Genomic DNA, 17,467 nt, shown 5'->3' on the forward strand with positions numbered 1-17,467 from the left:
AAGCCCGAATGACTCACTTTCCAGGGTTCGCACAGTGCATGCGTTCCGACGCTTAATCCTTCAATTTCCAGGCACAAGTGTCATTTTTAAAGCATAATTCGCCATATCATTGTCGGATCAGCAGGAGCCCAGCACAAAGCACGTCCTAGTCCATGCGCCCCCCGAGCAAAAGTAAAGCATTAAAGTGATTTTTTCTCATTTTACTCTTCAAAATTACACTCCTCTTTGTAAATGTTTAAAATTGCATGCAGGAGACTCAACAGCACATATGGGCAATTTGCATTTAATTTAAAATGAACTAACAGAAGTGGATAAAAGCGCAATTCTCTGAGGCATTAAGTGTCAGTATTGATCAATTAAACCCTTTGGTGATGCACCATTGAAGGTTTAAAAAAAGGCCATAATTCAAGGAGCCCGAGGCAGAACTGGTAACTGTTCCTTCCGCAAAGCCAAGCAGGTGTTCCATTAAAAAGGGAAAAGGTTAGACCATGTTCTAGCTTTCAAATTGAGGGCCAGCGAGAATCAAAGAAATATCCAGGCAATCGGATGTGTTAAAAGCTCTCCCATGAAAAAAAGAAGATCTCAACAAATTAAGAGAATTTTACTGCTCGCTTTCCTTTTGGGCAGTTGTTTGCAACTGGGTGAAATGTGATCACAAGGGTGAATTAAATCATAATCAAGATCAATAGATGTAGATAAAAACAAAGTTTATAATAGGATGAGAAGGTTTGCAATAAAGCCAAATAGCACCGCATGGGGAAACAGGAGTAGAATTTGAAAGTAAAGGTCCAATTGAAAATGTTACTACCTGAAGAGGAACACATGGTCCTACTATGCACGTCCAAAATAAGTAGTCTGTTTAAGCAGCTTCATTAGTGCTACCTCACTCCAATTTGACTATGCTGTAATTACCCAGAGCAATCAGATTGTTGCTAATGATGTAGAGATGACACGCTCACTCATATGTTTTCAAATATTTCCATTTTGGGTGAAGGTTACAGCTGGCATCACAGGAGGTTGGCTGCCCCCGAACCCACTGATTGCTCTCATGGGCCACTGAATGGGGAGAGCCATCGTCTGGAGTCAGAAAAAAGCAGGGTGATTACAAATCAGTTGACATTAGCCCATTTAGTTATAGCAGTGCTCTGGAAAAACATAATAACACAAATTCAGATGCCTGGCCATCTAGACTATAGAACATGTTGGCACTACGCATATGATTGATGTGCTACACCAAATAGACACACATGCCAGAAACCTTAACATCCTTTAATATAATTTGTGAGTAACCAAAAGTGCATTAACCTGCCCTTAGTATACTTAACCTCAGTGCTCCAGATATGATTTTGAGGTGCAAGTATTTTACTCCCTCTTTTTTTAAACTCTGCGTATTCAATTTTGTAACATATTTAACAATAAGTTCCTTTTCCACTTCCCCTTCCCCAACCCCCAACCCATTACCCAATCCCTCAACATTTGGTGTGCACTGTTTACATGACATTTTAATACAGAACACTTTCCAGTCTAAACAGTTGTGGGATACACTATGAGTTCTCATACCCAGATCTCCATGGGGGTGCACCTCGGAGAAGAGCATTCACCCGTTGTACAGGAGTGTTGCGTCCGCTTGCACATCTGAAACCCGTATCAATTCCTCACGCGACAAAGTACTTGGAAATTAGACCTCAAATGATGATGTAGTACCTTACTGGTCATGTAACATAAAAGGAAAGAGGGAGACACAATGACAAATCCACAGTTTACGAGTAAGAAGATGCTGTGATCTTCAATATATAGGATCAGAAGGGTGCCCAATAGTCTAGTGGTTTTCCACCCAGAGGGAGGGAGCAGGAGTAGGCAGACTCACGTTTGTCAGACATTCTCATCAGGCTCAACCATTCCTTCACCGAAGAGGACCCCTGTCTCATCCATGACTTGGTGATTACCGCTCTAGTAACTACCGATGCCATGGCAAGTAATTTCTTTTCAGACCTTGTTGGGGGCAACAAATAATGCCAGTAGCCAGGCTGCTGGCGAGTCGTGCAAGCATCCAGGGACGACTGTGTTCATTATACCAGACACCCCCTCCCAATAGGGCTGCATGTGGGGACAATTCCAAACCATGTGTGTAAAATCTGCATCAATATGTGTGCATCTTGGGCAGGCTGGGCTTCTCTCTGGATAGAATTTGTGTAGTCGTGCAGGGGGGAGATAGGATTGATGTAGGAACTTAAACTGTATCAAGCGGAACCTGGCGTTTAAGGAGATTTCTCTGGTCATTTTGCAGGTTGAGCGCCAGTGATCCTCCTGTAAAGGAGAGTCTAGAATACCGTCCCATTTAGCTCTGAACAACACCCGAGGGGCTGGTCGCATAGTTTTTTATCAATTTGTATAGGGTTGAAACTGTATGAGGGAAAGTGAAAGGGTTAATCAAAAAGTGTGCCAAGGGGGAAGGGTCTGGGGTAGCTGGAAAATCCCTCCACAATCCCCCTAGAGTTTACCTTCATCTGTAATAGAGTAACAGGGAGACTGCATTCCATGGACCCCAGCTCTTTAGGAAATCCCACTGCATAAACTGCACAGTATATGTGACATCTCTCAGGGCGTGGACCCCCAGTTTCTGGAATTGTATTTTAAAGGATTCTTCTGACGTGAGAGGGTGGCCATGAACTGAGAACACAGCAAAATCTGCGTGGTAATTGCTGAGAACACCGGCCTTTTCATACACTCGGTCCCATGCCCAGCGGGTAACTACCATAGGCTGTATCTTGCCCCTAGGAACACGTTTGGGTGTCCCTCAGAGCAATCCTTTCAAATCATATAGGTGAGCGATCACCTTTTCCAGTCTGATGTGGGGGAGTTCAGACGTAGGGTGCAACTACCACACTGAATATTGCAGCTGGGCTCCGAGGTAATAAACATTCATATTGGGATAATCAAGACCCCCGGATGCATAATGCAGAGATAATGTATGAAGCACTATCTGCTCGCGTTTACCAGCCCACACCATAGATCGCACACGCCTCCTGAACCGAGCTGGGGGGACCACAGGTCTGTTAAATATATATATATATATAGCATTTTTGGCACCACCACCATTTTGGCCAGGGCCAACCGGGCAGCCTGGTACAGGGGGAGACAGATCCAAACTTCCACCTTGCGCTCCAGCTGCTGAAGGGCTGCAATGTAGTTTATCCTCGTAAAGGCAGGAGGGAGAAGTCCCAAGTACGTTATGCCCCGAGGGCACCAGCGAAAGTCAGTGCCGATATCAGTGGGAGCACCGAGGGGAATAGTGGTAGTATCTCAGACTTAGCCCAGTTGATGCGCAGTCTGGAGAATCCCCCGAACACTAACATTTCTTGTACCAGTGCCTGTAAATTCTGTTTGGGACGTTTGACATACAGCAGAAGGTCGTTGGCATAAAGGGAAATGATGGAGTCACATGAGTGTATCCACACTCCTCTATGTAGGTGGAATTCCCTCATGGCACAGGTGAGAGGCTCCACCGCCAGGGAAAAAAGAAGAGGGGAGATGGGGCATCCCTGACGCGTACCCGTAGTAGGAAAATTGGCGTCTGAGGTCCACTGATTGGTAAGGATTAATGCTCGTCCGTATATGTATAATAGTCAGATCCAACGTATATAGGTGAGACCCAATCCAGATCTACCCGGCTCACAAACCGAAATGGCCACTCGACAGAGTCAAAGGCCTTCGCTGCGTCAAGTGCTGCCACTATAATAGGGACTTCCTCGTTGACATTGTGCATCATAGAGAAGAGGCGCCTAAGGTTATTGTGCGTGGACCTGCCCGGGATAAAGCCGGCCTGGTCCGGGAGTACCAGGGCCCCCATGTAAGGTAGTAGTCTATCTGCGAGCAATTTGGCAAGGATCTTATTGTCAGTGTTAATAAGCGAGAGAGGCCTGTACGAAGCGCAGTTGTGGGGATCTTTATTCATTTTGAGCAACAGTGTAACCACAGCTGTCCTGGTGGACTCCGGGAGGAGACCAGCGGATAAAGAAGCCTCAAACATGCTACACAGGTGAGGGGCAAGTATTTCAGCGTATTCCATATAGAATTCGATTGAGATACCATCCTCCCATGGGGTCTTTCCACTGGGTAGGATACGTATAGCCTTGCATATCTTCTCTGTGGTGAATGGAGCATTCAGTAGGTCTGCGTAGACAGGATCAAGCCAGCCCAGTGCTATGTGGTCCAGGTACAACCTGATATCTTCTGAAGATACGGTTAGTTGGGACGAATACAGTAGACTGTAGTAGTCTCAAAACACTGTATTAATTTCAGTTGTGTCGCGTACCAGTGCCCCATTGGGGTCTGCTACCTCGAGTATACCGCCAGGGCCCTTTTCTCTACAAACCGCCCAGGCAAGTGTGTAACTGGGTCTTCCACCCTCCGCAAAAATTCGTCGCGAGGGCTCGGCCCCCTAAGAATGTATCCTCTCGCTGTCCCAGATCGGAAAACTTGCGGTGCCTCTCACACAGCTTCTCAGAGACTTGCAGGTTCGTGCTCAGAGCCTGCTCTCCCTCAAGTTCCCTTATCTGCCCTTCCAGATGGCAGAGGGACGACCTCAGGGACTTAAGAACACTGCCCTCCCTGGAAATGCAGATACCCCTAATAACCATCTTAAATTCCTCCCAGATGGTCCTGTTGTCCGGGACCGAGCCAACATTAATGCGAAAATAGTCGGCAATGTCCTCGCGTAGCCCCTCCCGGAAGACAACATCCTGGAGGGCCCAGGGACGGAAGCACCACCGAGGAGGGCGGCGCACTGCCGTCGGTATGGGTATAAAGGCCAAAACAGGGGAATGATCGGATAGTGTTTTAGGCAACATTTCGGCACTTTGTGTGAAGCGGGCTAGAGGGAGGTAGAGCATTATGTAGTCGATCCTGAAGGCTGTGCACACCAGAGAAGAATTAACATTCTCTTGTAACAGGGTGTGTATGCCTCCATATGTCGACCAGACCTAATGACTCAGCTATGGCTATGTCCCTCCAAGGGAGAACCACTATGGGGGGGAAGGGGGGGGGGGGTTGGACAGTTTGAGTAGTGGTAGAGCGATCCATATCCAATGTCAATGCCATGTTAAAGTCCCCAACCCAGATTATCTCGTATGTGGAGAATTTGTGTATTACTGCAGTGCAATTCTGAAAGAATTCAGACGAGTCCGTATTGGGGGCATATACGTTAACAATCAGAACCCTCATACCCAGGCACCCCCCCTCAACACATAAATAGCACCCGTCAGGATCCATCAAGTTATCGTGTAAGCAGAACTGCAGGGAATGATGTAAGTAAATTTCATCCCCCTTGGATTGGGATGTAAAGGAGGCTCCATATCGATGGACCCCCCAGCCCTGGGCCCGGGAGAAGAGTACCATCCGCCGGGAGGTGTGTCGCCTGTAGACATAGAACATTGTCTCCATGCAGTTTTGCGTGTTTAAGCACCATTCTAAATGTCTTGCTGTTAGTGACCGCTCTAATTTTCCAGGACATTATCGTTAGAGAGCTACCGCACAGTGGAATATAAACCAAAGAGTATAGCCATGATGTCCAGCACAATCTTGAGTAACATGCAGTATTTTTGTATTTCCCGATTTAACAATATGTACTTTAAACAAAGTGACTACTAATTTTGAGTTATGAACTTTCGTGTACCATGTGAAAACTCCAACATCCCATGTCCCCCCACCCACGCTAGAAGCATACACTTATCAGAATCAAACCCACCCCCATCAAACGGTATCCCTACAAAATATCCCCACCAAAAATATCACCGTATATATGGCCGTTTGTCTCGCCATAGGCGATATTTTTGGGGGGATAATTTGTGGGAGCAGGGGTTGCGGGGGTGTCCACCACACATTTTAAAATAATGCAGGGGTTGCAGGGGTATCCCCCGCAGGGTCCATGGGTCAATATCGCTGCAAAAATATGGCAATATTTTTGTATCGCAATATTTTTGTGGGGATATTAACACATGGAACCCATCAAACAACACAACAGTACCGTACGCAGTGACAGCGTATACGGGGAGTCGAGTGCAGCTGTAGCGCTCAAGTGACCAGTGCCAATTACAGATTTGCTCTAATGGTATTTATAACAGAGGTGCTTGCAGCTTGGGTACCCTGCCTGGAGGGTACAACGCGTTGTGGGAAAGCCACAAGGGCTTTATCTCTCAGGGGGCCTGGGCCTACCACTGGTATCTGGAAGTTCCGACACAAATCTGTCTGCTGAAACTGGGGTTGTGAAGAACCAAGTCTTCCCTTCATGGACTACTCAGAGCTTGGCAGGGAATAGCATTGTGTATTTAATGTTTTTTTCTGAGCTTATTTTTCACCGCTTCAAAAGTCTTCTGTTGCTCCTGGACTTGTGGACTGAAATCAGGGAAGAGCCTAATAACAGAGGAGCCATATCCTAAGTCCCCTTTATCCCTGGCGGCACTAAGGCGAATATCCCTGTCCCTATAACTAAGGATCCTAGCTATGATTGGTCTATCCGGGGACCCTGGGGGATGCGTAATGGCAAGGGAGCGGTCGGCCCGCTCAACCAGGAACATCGGGGACAAAAGGGGATGATCCAGGATATCAACAAAAAGTTTCTCAAAAACAGTTCCCTATTGTCGATGTACGTGGGCTCCGGAACCCCTACAATGCGGACGTTGTTGCAGCGTGATCTAGCTTCTAGATCATCATTCTTGGCTTCCACTCTACGAACCTACTGCTGAAGAGAAACCACCTCCCTCTGCAGTGTTGTGACTCTGTCCTCATTCTCACCTATCCGCTGTTCTGCTTCGGTCATGCAACCGCATAGTTTGTCTATTTGTATAGCTGATGTCTCGACCTTGCAGGTAAACGTGTCTATTTTTGACCCAGGGGAGTCCGTGCTACTTTTCAGGTCAAGGAGAGTCTGAGGGTGGCCATGCCGGCCAAGGCAGAGGCCGCAGCTGGGGGTGGGGGGGTGAGAAGATCCTGGAGGGCGAACTGTTTCATCTTAGCTTGTTTTTTATTGTTTCCCATCGTGTTGTTATATAACATGGGTTTGAGAGGATCCGAGGGCGAGGAGTCGCCGCTATCTCCAAGGTCTCTACCGTCTCAGTGAGGTGACCAGCAGATCTCCAAAGCAATGTTATCCCCAGAATGCACCGCAGGTGAAGTCACAAGTGTGCGAGGACATGGGCAGCTCTCCACTCAGTTGCAAACACTACAGCGCAGGGGCACCAGCCACATCCGCTGGCACAGTCACACACAGAGGCAGCAGCCGCAGTGGTTTGTCCCTCGTAGGGCAATGGGGAGCAGTAGGTGGTCCCCAGTCCAAATGCGCGCAGAGGGAGGCCCCCTCTGTGTGTGGTGTCACCCAAAAAGCGCAGGGGCACTGTTTATGGACAATTTGTGATCCATCAGTGCCCCCTGCACCCTCACTATGAAAACAGCATGTTGCATTGTTTCATGGAGAGGTCCGGGATACTGACTGTGCCCTAGGATGCTTTGTTGTAGGCTTGCGCCAAGCCGCTCCCCCGGTGGTCTGACTCATGCAGGAGACAAGGAGAGAAGGAGTGGGCGTAGAAGGAGTTGCTGGGTTCCCAATCCGCCCGAGGGGCGAGCAAATTGGCTACGGTGGTGGGGGTGCCAGGGGGGAAGCCAGGCCAGCCCGGGGATCGGGTGCCAGCGAATCCAATAGTGCCCCCTGCACTCCCAACACCCAAGCCAGAAATTGCGGGATAAGTCCCGGCCCACCGGGCGAGCCCTCAGCTGGTGTGGAGGAGATATGTGCCAGGCAGACCACCCCGCGGTCCGGCCCGCACCGGGGATGCAGAGCCAAGGAGCCGAAGAAAAAGGTGTTGGCGGGGCCTCTCACCGCGCTGCAGGGCGCTTTAGTTATTTGGCCGTAGTAGGAGCCCAGGGGACGGCAGGGGCCGGACAGCGGAACATATGCTGCACAGCGGTCGAGGAGGAGGAGAGTCCACGGGGAGGGGGGGGGGCTAGTCCAGAAGTCACGCCTCGCCCACGTCCACCACCGGCACTCGGGATGGAGTGTCGGCAAGCCAGGAGAGGGGTGGCATGCAACAGCTCGTGTGCAGCGAGGGCACAGGAATCCAGGCCATGGCTATCGCTCAATCCCAGGCCGCACCGGATACAGCACAATGATGGTCGTCTGTATGTCGGAAAAGAGATTAGCGCGAAGAACTCAATCTCCTGTATGCAGCACCGCTGCCCCTGTCACATTAGGAGGATGGTAGAGCAGGATGTGAAAGGATTATTGTAGCCATTGAGAGCGAGCTCCCTCAGGCAGCAGCCATCTTCCAGCCACGCAACAGCACCCCCTTATTCCCAATTTTTAAACTTTGAGAGTACATGTGATTTCAAGAGAGTGCAAATGACTTTTCTGCTTTGCAAGAGAGTAACATGTATTTGACATCCAGCCGACGTGTGCAAAAACTGTATGAAAATCATTACCATGTGGCAGCTTTCTGCATTGTGACAGAATACACCTTTCATTATTTCTCCAAGATGTTGCCATTTGATCTCTCCTGTATACATATTTAAATGTTGAAAACACAAATACCTAGACAATTACATAGTAAAGCAAACATGAATTGTAATGTGTGTTATGAGGTCCGATAGACAGAATTGTCTTTTGATGTTTAATGAAAGTCCTCATGTCCTCGAGCTAGTACTACCTAATAGTATGCCAATGTTATGATACAACCGTGCAGAGAGGCAAGGACTCCATGCTAAATTCTATGCCTGATCTCATGGTCAAATTATTACTTATATAGCGCTTTGGTCATGGCGTTGTACATAGAACATATTTACACAATTATCACCAAACTGAAGTTGGTACTCCTTTATCGATCTCGAAAGGATGAAAGGGTGAGTTGCCTTGCCGGGATTCGGACATGCAACCTACAGATCATGCACAGATTTTTGCAGCAATGAGCACTCAACCGGCTGAGCTATGTTATTGGCTAACTTCCTTCAGAGGTCAGTAAACCGAGTATCGACTAAGATATAATAATCACAGTGCCTAGATGAACCATGTATGAAGCGCTACATGAAGTTAAATACCTATCTGGATTATCACAGGCACAGGTTTTGCTGAGTTTCTACTTCTAGTTACAAATGTAACTTTCATTTGTTGGTTTTGGAATAGCGCTTGCACTTCCTGGAGAGTCAGGATTTGGATTTTTTTACTGTATTCTTGAAGATTCGAGAGGCTATAACACCTGTGATTGTCACTCACCCTTGAACAAAGACACTGATGTCGCTGACCATTTATAGTAATGTACCCCATTGACTGGAAGGCTGAACGGATGTAAACTAGACCATGCATACTCATTTTACACACTGTTTGTATAACTAGAGTGTACATTATATTATAAATGTAAAAATGATCTACCGCCGCATGATTATGCACACAGCACTGGAACTCTGAAAAATAAAATTGGGCAATACTGCTTTGCTTTCACTGGGGAAAGAAAGCATCATTTGTTACCAATTGCAACTTAGTTTTCCATCTTATTAATTATACAATCCTAAAAAGCTAGGAAAATAAATATGCACAGTGCTTCAGTTTGCCCCATGAGCATCTACACACAACACAGCAGAAGCTGAACAAAAACAAACAATTCCTATTATCACGTTGTGCAGTTTAGTTTTTTCAAATGCTTTAGAGAAATACATTCCGTTTCGGAGGCTTTTCTCCATGGCTTGCAATGACATCCATGTAGATAAAAATCAGAAGAAGCGTTCTGGTTTCTGTTAAGTAACCTGACCTTTGCACTGCCCTCTGCTCTAAATTTGTGTGTAAATGTACGCAGGAAAATAATAAAGCTGTCGTATTTACAAGATTTTCCTGAGTAAAAAGGCCTAGTACGACCCTTATCTGGAGGCCTGCTTAAGCTTTAAAACCTGTGAATCAAAAACTATACATGCTTTGCAGTGATCATACAGGCTTGCTTATGGAATTATGTTTTTGTCTCCTAGGAGTAGGGTATATTGGGGAAGGAAGCTCCTACGCGTGTTGAAATATAATTCTCTTAAGCTTGATGTAGGGCCAAGTTTACACAAGGTCTTTCTGATTTTGTGATTCCAGAAAGATAACCATACTTGCAGGAACTGAGTTACAAGGTTTACTTTGTTAAATAAACAAACATGCTTATAAAATCCTGTGCTTATGTTTTTTTAGATTTTTCTTTACAGAGTGTGGAAATAAAGGATCAGAACAATAGCCACACAACACTGCTCGGCAGAGTTTCAGTAATCAAGAGAAAAGGAAAACCATTTCTTCCCTATCTTGTCTTAGAACTGGTCAGTAACACAAAGCACGTATTTGGGCCAGTCAATTAATATATAACAATGCCATATTTATCTACTGCCAATGCACAAATACTTACCACAAATTACAAGTATCTGACTGTCAAGACATATTTGTTCATTCAAAATGTACAGAGAGCAAATGTGTTTGTCAGCCAGAGACAAAACACCTTAAGGACATATTCACCCAGTAACCTTTGACTTCAGCAGCCACTTTAGAAACAGAAAGGTCTTATCAATGTTCAAATGCAATTGAATGGGTTATTAGTTAACAGAGGTCAGCAGAAGAGCTAAACACAATAAGCAAAGAATAGAAAAGGGACAGACAATAGAGGAAAGTTCTTTGGATAGCGTGACAAAATATAACGGTTAAATACACTTTGTGCCTTACTTTTACAGCAACTAAGGTTTAACTTTAGACACATTTTAATATGTTTTATCCACGTAACTCCAACCTCCGAACACCAACTTAAAAAGTAGAGAGAGCTGGAGATTGGCAAGTGCCAGTTCCCAATTGTAGACGCACACACAAACACCCACACAAACAAACATGTACATGCCATCCGAAACCTCCATTACAACAATAGCGAACATCCAGTGGTTTCCTTCCCAGATGAAAGAAGGTCTTTATCAGTGAACAAGAACCACATAGACACATCCTAGATCTGCTAATATTGATTTGATCCGAACTCAAAAAAAGTCTTCATTTCAGAATTTCTTCTAGTTGTGGCAATGCAATGAGTCTTTCCTACTTGCACTCATTTAGGGACAAATCCCAAACCCTGTAGGTTTTTCGTTAGAAACATTTTGGGGGATTGCTAAAGGAATAATCATTAGGATGTAACAGTTGTTTCCACATAGAAACATCTTTAAGCAGCTCATGTGATTCGGGTGAGAAGCAATACTGAGCTAGGAAAATGTAGTGCAGACTCAATTTGCATCTGGAGGAATTAGAAGCAGGGACAGTTTATAAGCCACATTCGGCAGTTATAAGAAAACGTTAAGATTACACCGAGAACACTTACTGTCGGGCCAAAATGACAGACAAGCTCGGTCAAACTTGTTGCCTAGGTTAGGGGCCTGTTAACAGGCTTGGGCTCTACCAGAAAAAAGGTGCCACGAAAACTATGGTGTTGGGTTGGAATCTGACAAGCTCATCAGAAAAGGAGGATCTGTATTTCGGAGCATTTAGCAGACATGAGCAAGTATCGATGAACAGCCAATGCTCTAAAGACTGCAGTATGAGGCTTAAATCACATGTGAAAAGAAGGATGAGGGATCTTAAACATCATTTGTACTTCAGGGGAGCTTTAACAAATGCTGCAAGTGCAATAATGCTTCTTGATAGGGTGTGACAAGAAACTAAATTAACAGAAAAACAAATAGCAGAGACAAAGTGAACGCTGGGAAAAAATTAAGCCACCCGATTTGGCATTACAGTATCTCAGAAGAAGCAACAAAAACAGAATAGGGGCGTTTCAAAGCTATATTCTACTGTATCTTTGTATGCATGGTATCCTAACAGGACACAGGAAGGGTCCGCACTACTGGTGCTGAAGGAAATTATAATATACAGTAACTTCTCCGCTTTCAGTGTCACTAAGAAATGCCAAAAGTTGAGTATCAGATGCAAACTGGAGAGTCCCCTGCTAAGGGAGTAATGACAGCAAGAGTGAAAGAAGAAAGGGTGAATAAGACATGCCTCTTTGCAACATGCAACCACATTGAGATAGAAGTATTTTTCAAGTGATTTTGTTCTAGAACTATTTCTTGGTTAAACATGCAGATAATTAGATAATTGCAGGTGAACATAAAATAATCCTGCAAACTGTGCAGACACGTCAGAGATTGCGTAGGCCAAACCTACGCCGCTCTGACGAGCAGCACTGTGCAGTACCTTTAGTTTTCTTAAGGTCCAGGGAAATTTCCTTAACGGTGAATTCTGTATGAAATGGAGCAATTTGTTCACGAAGAATCAAAAGATGCTTAATTAAAAAAAGCTGTCCATCAATCTGGGTCTGTATTGAGACAAAAGGAAAATAAATATATATTAGTCACACACTGATGGGTGCATAGTTGATTATGTAAATACATGATCTCAGGCATTCCACAGGGATACTGCAAACATTTATAGCTAAATATTTCATAACATTTAAAGGTGTGCATCTCAAATATATATACATATCACTAAAAAAAAACGTTTAATATGGTTGTTATGGTTAAGTTGCGCTACTAAAAACGTATCCCCTTTACTGAAAAAACAATGCTTAAGGACGGTTCTGGTTACAGTGCCATACTAAAAACTTCAAATTCACTGACACAACGTTACAGGGACGTTATGGTTCAGTTGCCCTAACAAAAACCTACCAAATTCAGTGGAACAAGTACATGAACGGAACATTATACTTAACTTTGCACTAATAACAACCTATCCATATTATGGTTACAAGTACAACCGAAAAACCCCAAGAATTCGCCAGTTATGGTAAGCTAAGCAACCATAACTCACGCCACCACTGTGCACTGCTAAGACTAACACCGATGACATGAAAGATGACATCACATGTCCATTTACTTTTCATAAAAAACCTCCACAAGGGATTGTCAATGTAATGCTCGTAGAAAACTGTCAGAGGTCATTGAGAGGTCCTTGGCTGCCCTCATGACAAACTTGTCGAAAGCCCAAATTCCCCTGTGTATGTATCCATTTGTGCTACCCCTTCCCTTTCCCAATAGTGTCTGTATATCTTAGAAATTAAAGGTATACATGTTAAGTGTTGGTGAGTGTGTGAGTTGTTTTTCTTTGTGTTAACATTGCATGGTGAGTCTGTGGGGCACATTACTGTTCGAGGTGGCTGCAGTTAAGCAATATGGAGGTTTCCTAGGGAGACTTCACCTGGCCGGGGTATGTGCAATCACAATGAAGGTATCCGGAGGACTCCAGTACTGGCCGCATGGGTGCATCTTCTAATGCACTTTTAATTAGTTGTGGGAGCGCACGTCTGTCCGTTCCACATTTATGCGCATGCGTAGGGCATCCTCTATTTGCCGGTAACACCGCCCCTGTCGCCAGCCCTACAGATTCATACGGTAGGCTACCGCATTTCAAGCAGTCCTGGCGACTACGTGGTTTGCTGTGCAAACCTACCAATTTATGGCTGCAGCATGCCTGGCTGCATGAGGCCCACTGGAAACAAGGAACATCAACGTCCAGTGTACGCTGGGCATGGTAAATGTTGCATTAATTTGATTGATGTGCAGCTTGCCTTTCCATGACCCTTGGAACAGACACACCACCCCTAAAGTGAGCACCATGACGGAAAGTTCAAGAGTTCGCCAGCAGGTCCTAGAGTTGGAGAAAACATTTAACTGCATGTGTGACAGTCTGTAGTGAGTCTGCAAAATGGCAAAGCTGGTGCGGCTTTGTCAATCACATACAAGTGCATGTAAAGACAAGTAAGCAAACAGCAGATTCTTCGGATCGCAAAGAAGATCAGTGGTGCTTTGAAATGTACTGCAGCTGCATAGGGAGTGCTAAATAATTATGTTCCTGCTCCACATAATGAAGGTACGTTTCTCCTTGTTGTAAGCATTCTTGTATTTCAGAATGTATTCACCTTTCAGAGTTGAAAAATTGAATTGGCAATGAACAGCTGCAGGGCCCTGTGCACCGCGTACGCTCCACAGAATGTGCGCTACATAAAGGGAGGCGTGGCTCTGTGGAAGACACTGTAGTGGAATTGGGTAGAAAGGGCTGGCTGTAAAAAGAGGTTTTTTCCATGTTGCTGTATGTTTCGAAGCGTGTAAGTGCGCAGCAATACTACAAAATTTCTTCCTGTACTTCCAAGAAGGGCAGCCAGGCATTTTGGATAGGTCGCGCAAAAATCGGAATGGCAGGATGAACACCATTTGTGGGAAAAACTCTTTGTGCTGTAAAACATCATATTCCATTTCGGAAGTACGACATTGTCACATGTCATAAAAAGGCACAAATAGACTTCTTCACAATGTTTCTCCATTTCCGGACCAAATAAAAAATAACGGAGCCACATCTGTGTCTGTGTAATGAGATAAAAAATTATGCAGGAGATCGGAAACATACGCATGACCTGGGCAAGTGCCACCTTCATCGCAAACGGCACTGAAACTCCAGTAACATGTTTTGAACTTTTCCCTCCACAATGAAGAATAATAATGTCGGCATGATCGTGAATCACCAAAGTCTCACAAAGACAACCCAAAATCAGTCACTTCATTGCAGGTACTCCATACCAGTACAAATCCACATGATAGAATCCAAAATGAGTAGCCACTGCAGTGTTATCCATTCACTTTCAATCAATGTATTCAGAATGCAGTTTTGTTGACAAATACACTGTGTACCACAGTCTGTACATACAAACCACACCCAGAAACCTTATTGCGCAATACTGTAGCCTCCACAGGGCCATTTCTATGGCCGCCATCTGCAAAAGGCCCAGATTTGACACGTGCAACCCTGCAACTATCGCAATGTCTGCTTACTTGTCTTGCTGAGCGCGCAGGAGTAGAGGAATACATTTCAACCAGGGTAGTGAATTTTGTCTGTAGTGCTGGCTCTGAAAAGAGACTTTTTTTTTTATAAAGCTGCTTCCAAAGAAACACCTTTTTTTTCTCCGATTTTTATATTTGTTTGGTTTTTTGTAGTTCGCCTCACATTCTTACAGTAGCGTCTTCAGTGCAGCCTGTAGATTGAAACAAAATATCATTGCCACTGGTCGTCAAAGAAATGCCATTTGCCTTAAAAAAAGGTGCACATATCGAGACCCAATGTTGTCATTCTCACATGAGAACATCCCAGCAGCACTCAAGAAGTCGCACATGCTTCTGCTGATAAGACCCCTTCCGACCTCTGGCTGGCGACAACATTCATTGGAATAGTCCCATACTATTCTTGGTGGTATACATGAAAAAAGCAAATTCGCAGTGGGAAAAATGTGCTTCACTGCTTTCATCAACATCTTCAGTTGACGGTACACACATCAACAAGCCATGGAACCCAAATGCAAGGCTCCATAGTGCACGACCACAACATGTACAGTTGCGAAAGTGGCCACTCATCGACATTCTGCAAGCACGACGACGAAACTGCAGAAATCTATACCGCACCACAAAGCCTCCACTCCCTCCAAATCGAAATTGCCATAAAAGCCTCTTTTAACGGCATACTGGAACAGATCTAGCACAAAGGCATCATCCACGATGAAAACTGTCTGTCTCTCCATCTCTGCCAGCCTCACTACACAAGAGTAATGAAAAAAAAGATTGCCAACCTTTTCTGTGAAGCACACCCTGAGCACCTGATTGGACAATCCCCACAGTCCCATTTCCATTGGCCAGCATGCTGAGAAGCACAGAATGTGGCACGTGCGCTTCCCCAAGTACCGCGAGGGCCGTGCCCCAGTAAAGTAGGAGCAGTCCTCCTTCCCTTTCAACTATTCTTTGTCCAACAATACCTCATTGGGTACTGTTAAATAGTCATACACGCATTCCACCAATGGCATCCAAGACGTTAGCATCTAACACTGTCACTTCTGTACAACACTTTGTATGTACCGTTATACACTCAGACTCCAAGTGTTGTGTCATTGGAAAGCACGTCCAGTAGAAAGTTCAGTTAAAGAATGCAAGATTTGTCCATCAACATTCATCCACATGAACACCCATCACCACAAAGTGGAGACATGAATACTTTTTCTTCAGTATGTTTACTGCTCCGTTATACGTGCCAGTGCGCACGGCATCTGCCACTGAGCGTACATTACATTCTTAAAAAGCGTACTGTTTTTTTCTCTCATCCACTGCCATCAAGTGGCACTTCAATTGTATATGCTTGCAACGTTTCCATTTACCCATATCACCCATTGTAATATCGAAACTCTATTCCTTCCTTTCGACAATACTACGACTTTTCTTTTCCCCACTAACCCATCTCCTACATACATTGTAAAATGATGGCACCAAAACCAGCACCGAATGTATGTTACCAACCTAAAGCAAGTTCCGAAAAGCTCACTGTCTCCACAGCTGTGGTTCTCTCTAGGCTGGACTATTGCAACAGCCTTGTTCTAACTTTGCCTGTTTGTACTCTCCACCCTCTGCAACTCATCCAGAAGAGGACTGCACGCCTTGTCCTTGGCCTCAAGTCCAGGGATCGTATCTCTTCAGGGCCGAAATGTCTGCACTGGCTCCCAGTAGCTGCGAGGAATAAGGTCAAAATCCTCTGCATTATGCACAAGGCCTCCTGGGGATAGGGGCCGCAATAACTGCAACTCTCACTTCCTAAATATCTCTGTACTCCAGCTCTTCCCTCATCCGCCTCCAACTCCCTCATGGTCACTCGCTTCTGCAAGCAACCAGTTGGTGGTAGATATCTTATTTTGGCTGGGGCCTACCTCTACAACAGCCTGCCTGCCTCCCTGAAACTTTAGGAGAACCATTGTCGATTCCAGAAGCACCTCAAAACCTTTCTCTTTCACTCTGCTTTTTGTCCTCCTCTCCCCTGCTGAATTCCTGGCTGAAACTGATTCTTCACTGGTTACCTGGCCACCCTCTGATCTGGGCCCCAGACCACCTCCCCCTGCCAGGTGCACCCCTGCACTGGCTTTCTGGCAAACCCTGAACTTGGGGACTGTTTTCTGTATCCCTAACAGTTCCACCACCACCTGATGTCTGCACTTATCCTTGCACTTGCCACCATCGGGTCGTATTTTTACTTATTGTCATTTTTTCTTCTTCCCATGGACTGCACTTTCTCCTCCCCCTCCACTTGGGTGATCTGAGTGACACCTGGCCTAGTAGGTTTGTTGTCTCTGTCTCTCCTCCGTTTTTCCTCCCTTCACCTCGTTGCGCCTTCAGAAACTTGTGTATATGCGCCCTACAAATGGCAGATCATACAATATCATATCATGCACACATTGCATTCATTACAACAGGATGCCTGCCACTTACCTTGTACACTTCACAGAATTGTTTTCCGCAACACCCCACTTACTACAAACTTAGGAAAAATTATCGCACAAAAGCAACACTAAGTGTATGTTAGCAACTTCAAACAAGTAAATACAGTGCATGCATACGAAAAGGATGCCTGCCC

At 45.3% G+C, this 17,467-nt stretch overlaps 1 protein-coding gene across 1 annotated transcript in view; it reads right to left on the reverse strand.

Moving 5' to 3' along the window:
- Positions 1-17,467, reverse strand: part of COG3 (component of oligomeric golgi complex 3) — a 1,080,852-nt gene that overhangs the window by 348,779 nt on the left and 714,606 nt on the right. Inside the window, exon 17 of the mRNA XM_069640775.1 lies at positions 12,230-12,350. Coding sequence (XP_069496876.1) covers positions 12,230-12,350 — 121 coding nt within the window. The remainder of the gene's footprint in view (positions 1-12,229; positions 12,351-17,467) is intronic.

This window comes from Ambystoma mexicanum, chromosome 7q (assembly GCF_040938575.1).
Source record: "Ambystoma mexicanum isolate Mex_15411 chromosome 7q, UKY_AmexF1_1, whole genome shotgun sequence".
Classification (NCBI taxonomy): Eukaryota; Metazoa; Chordata; class Amphibia; order Caudata; family Ambystomatidae; genus Ambystoma; species Ambystoma mexicanum.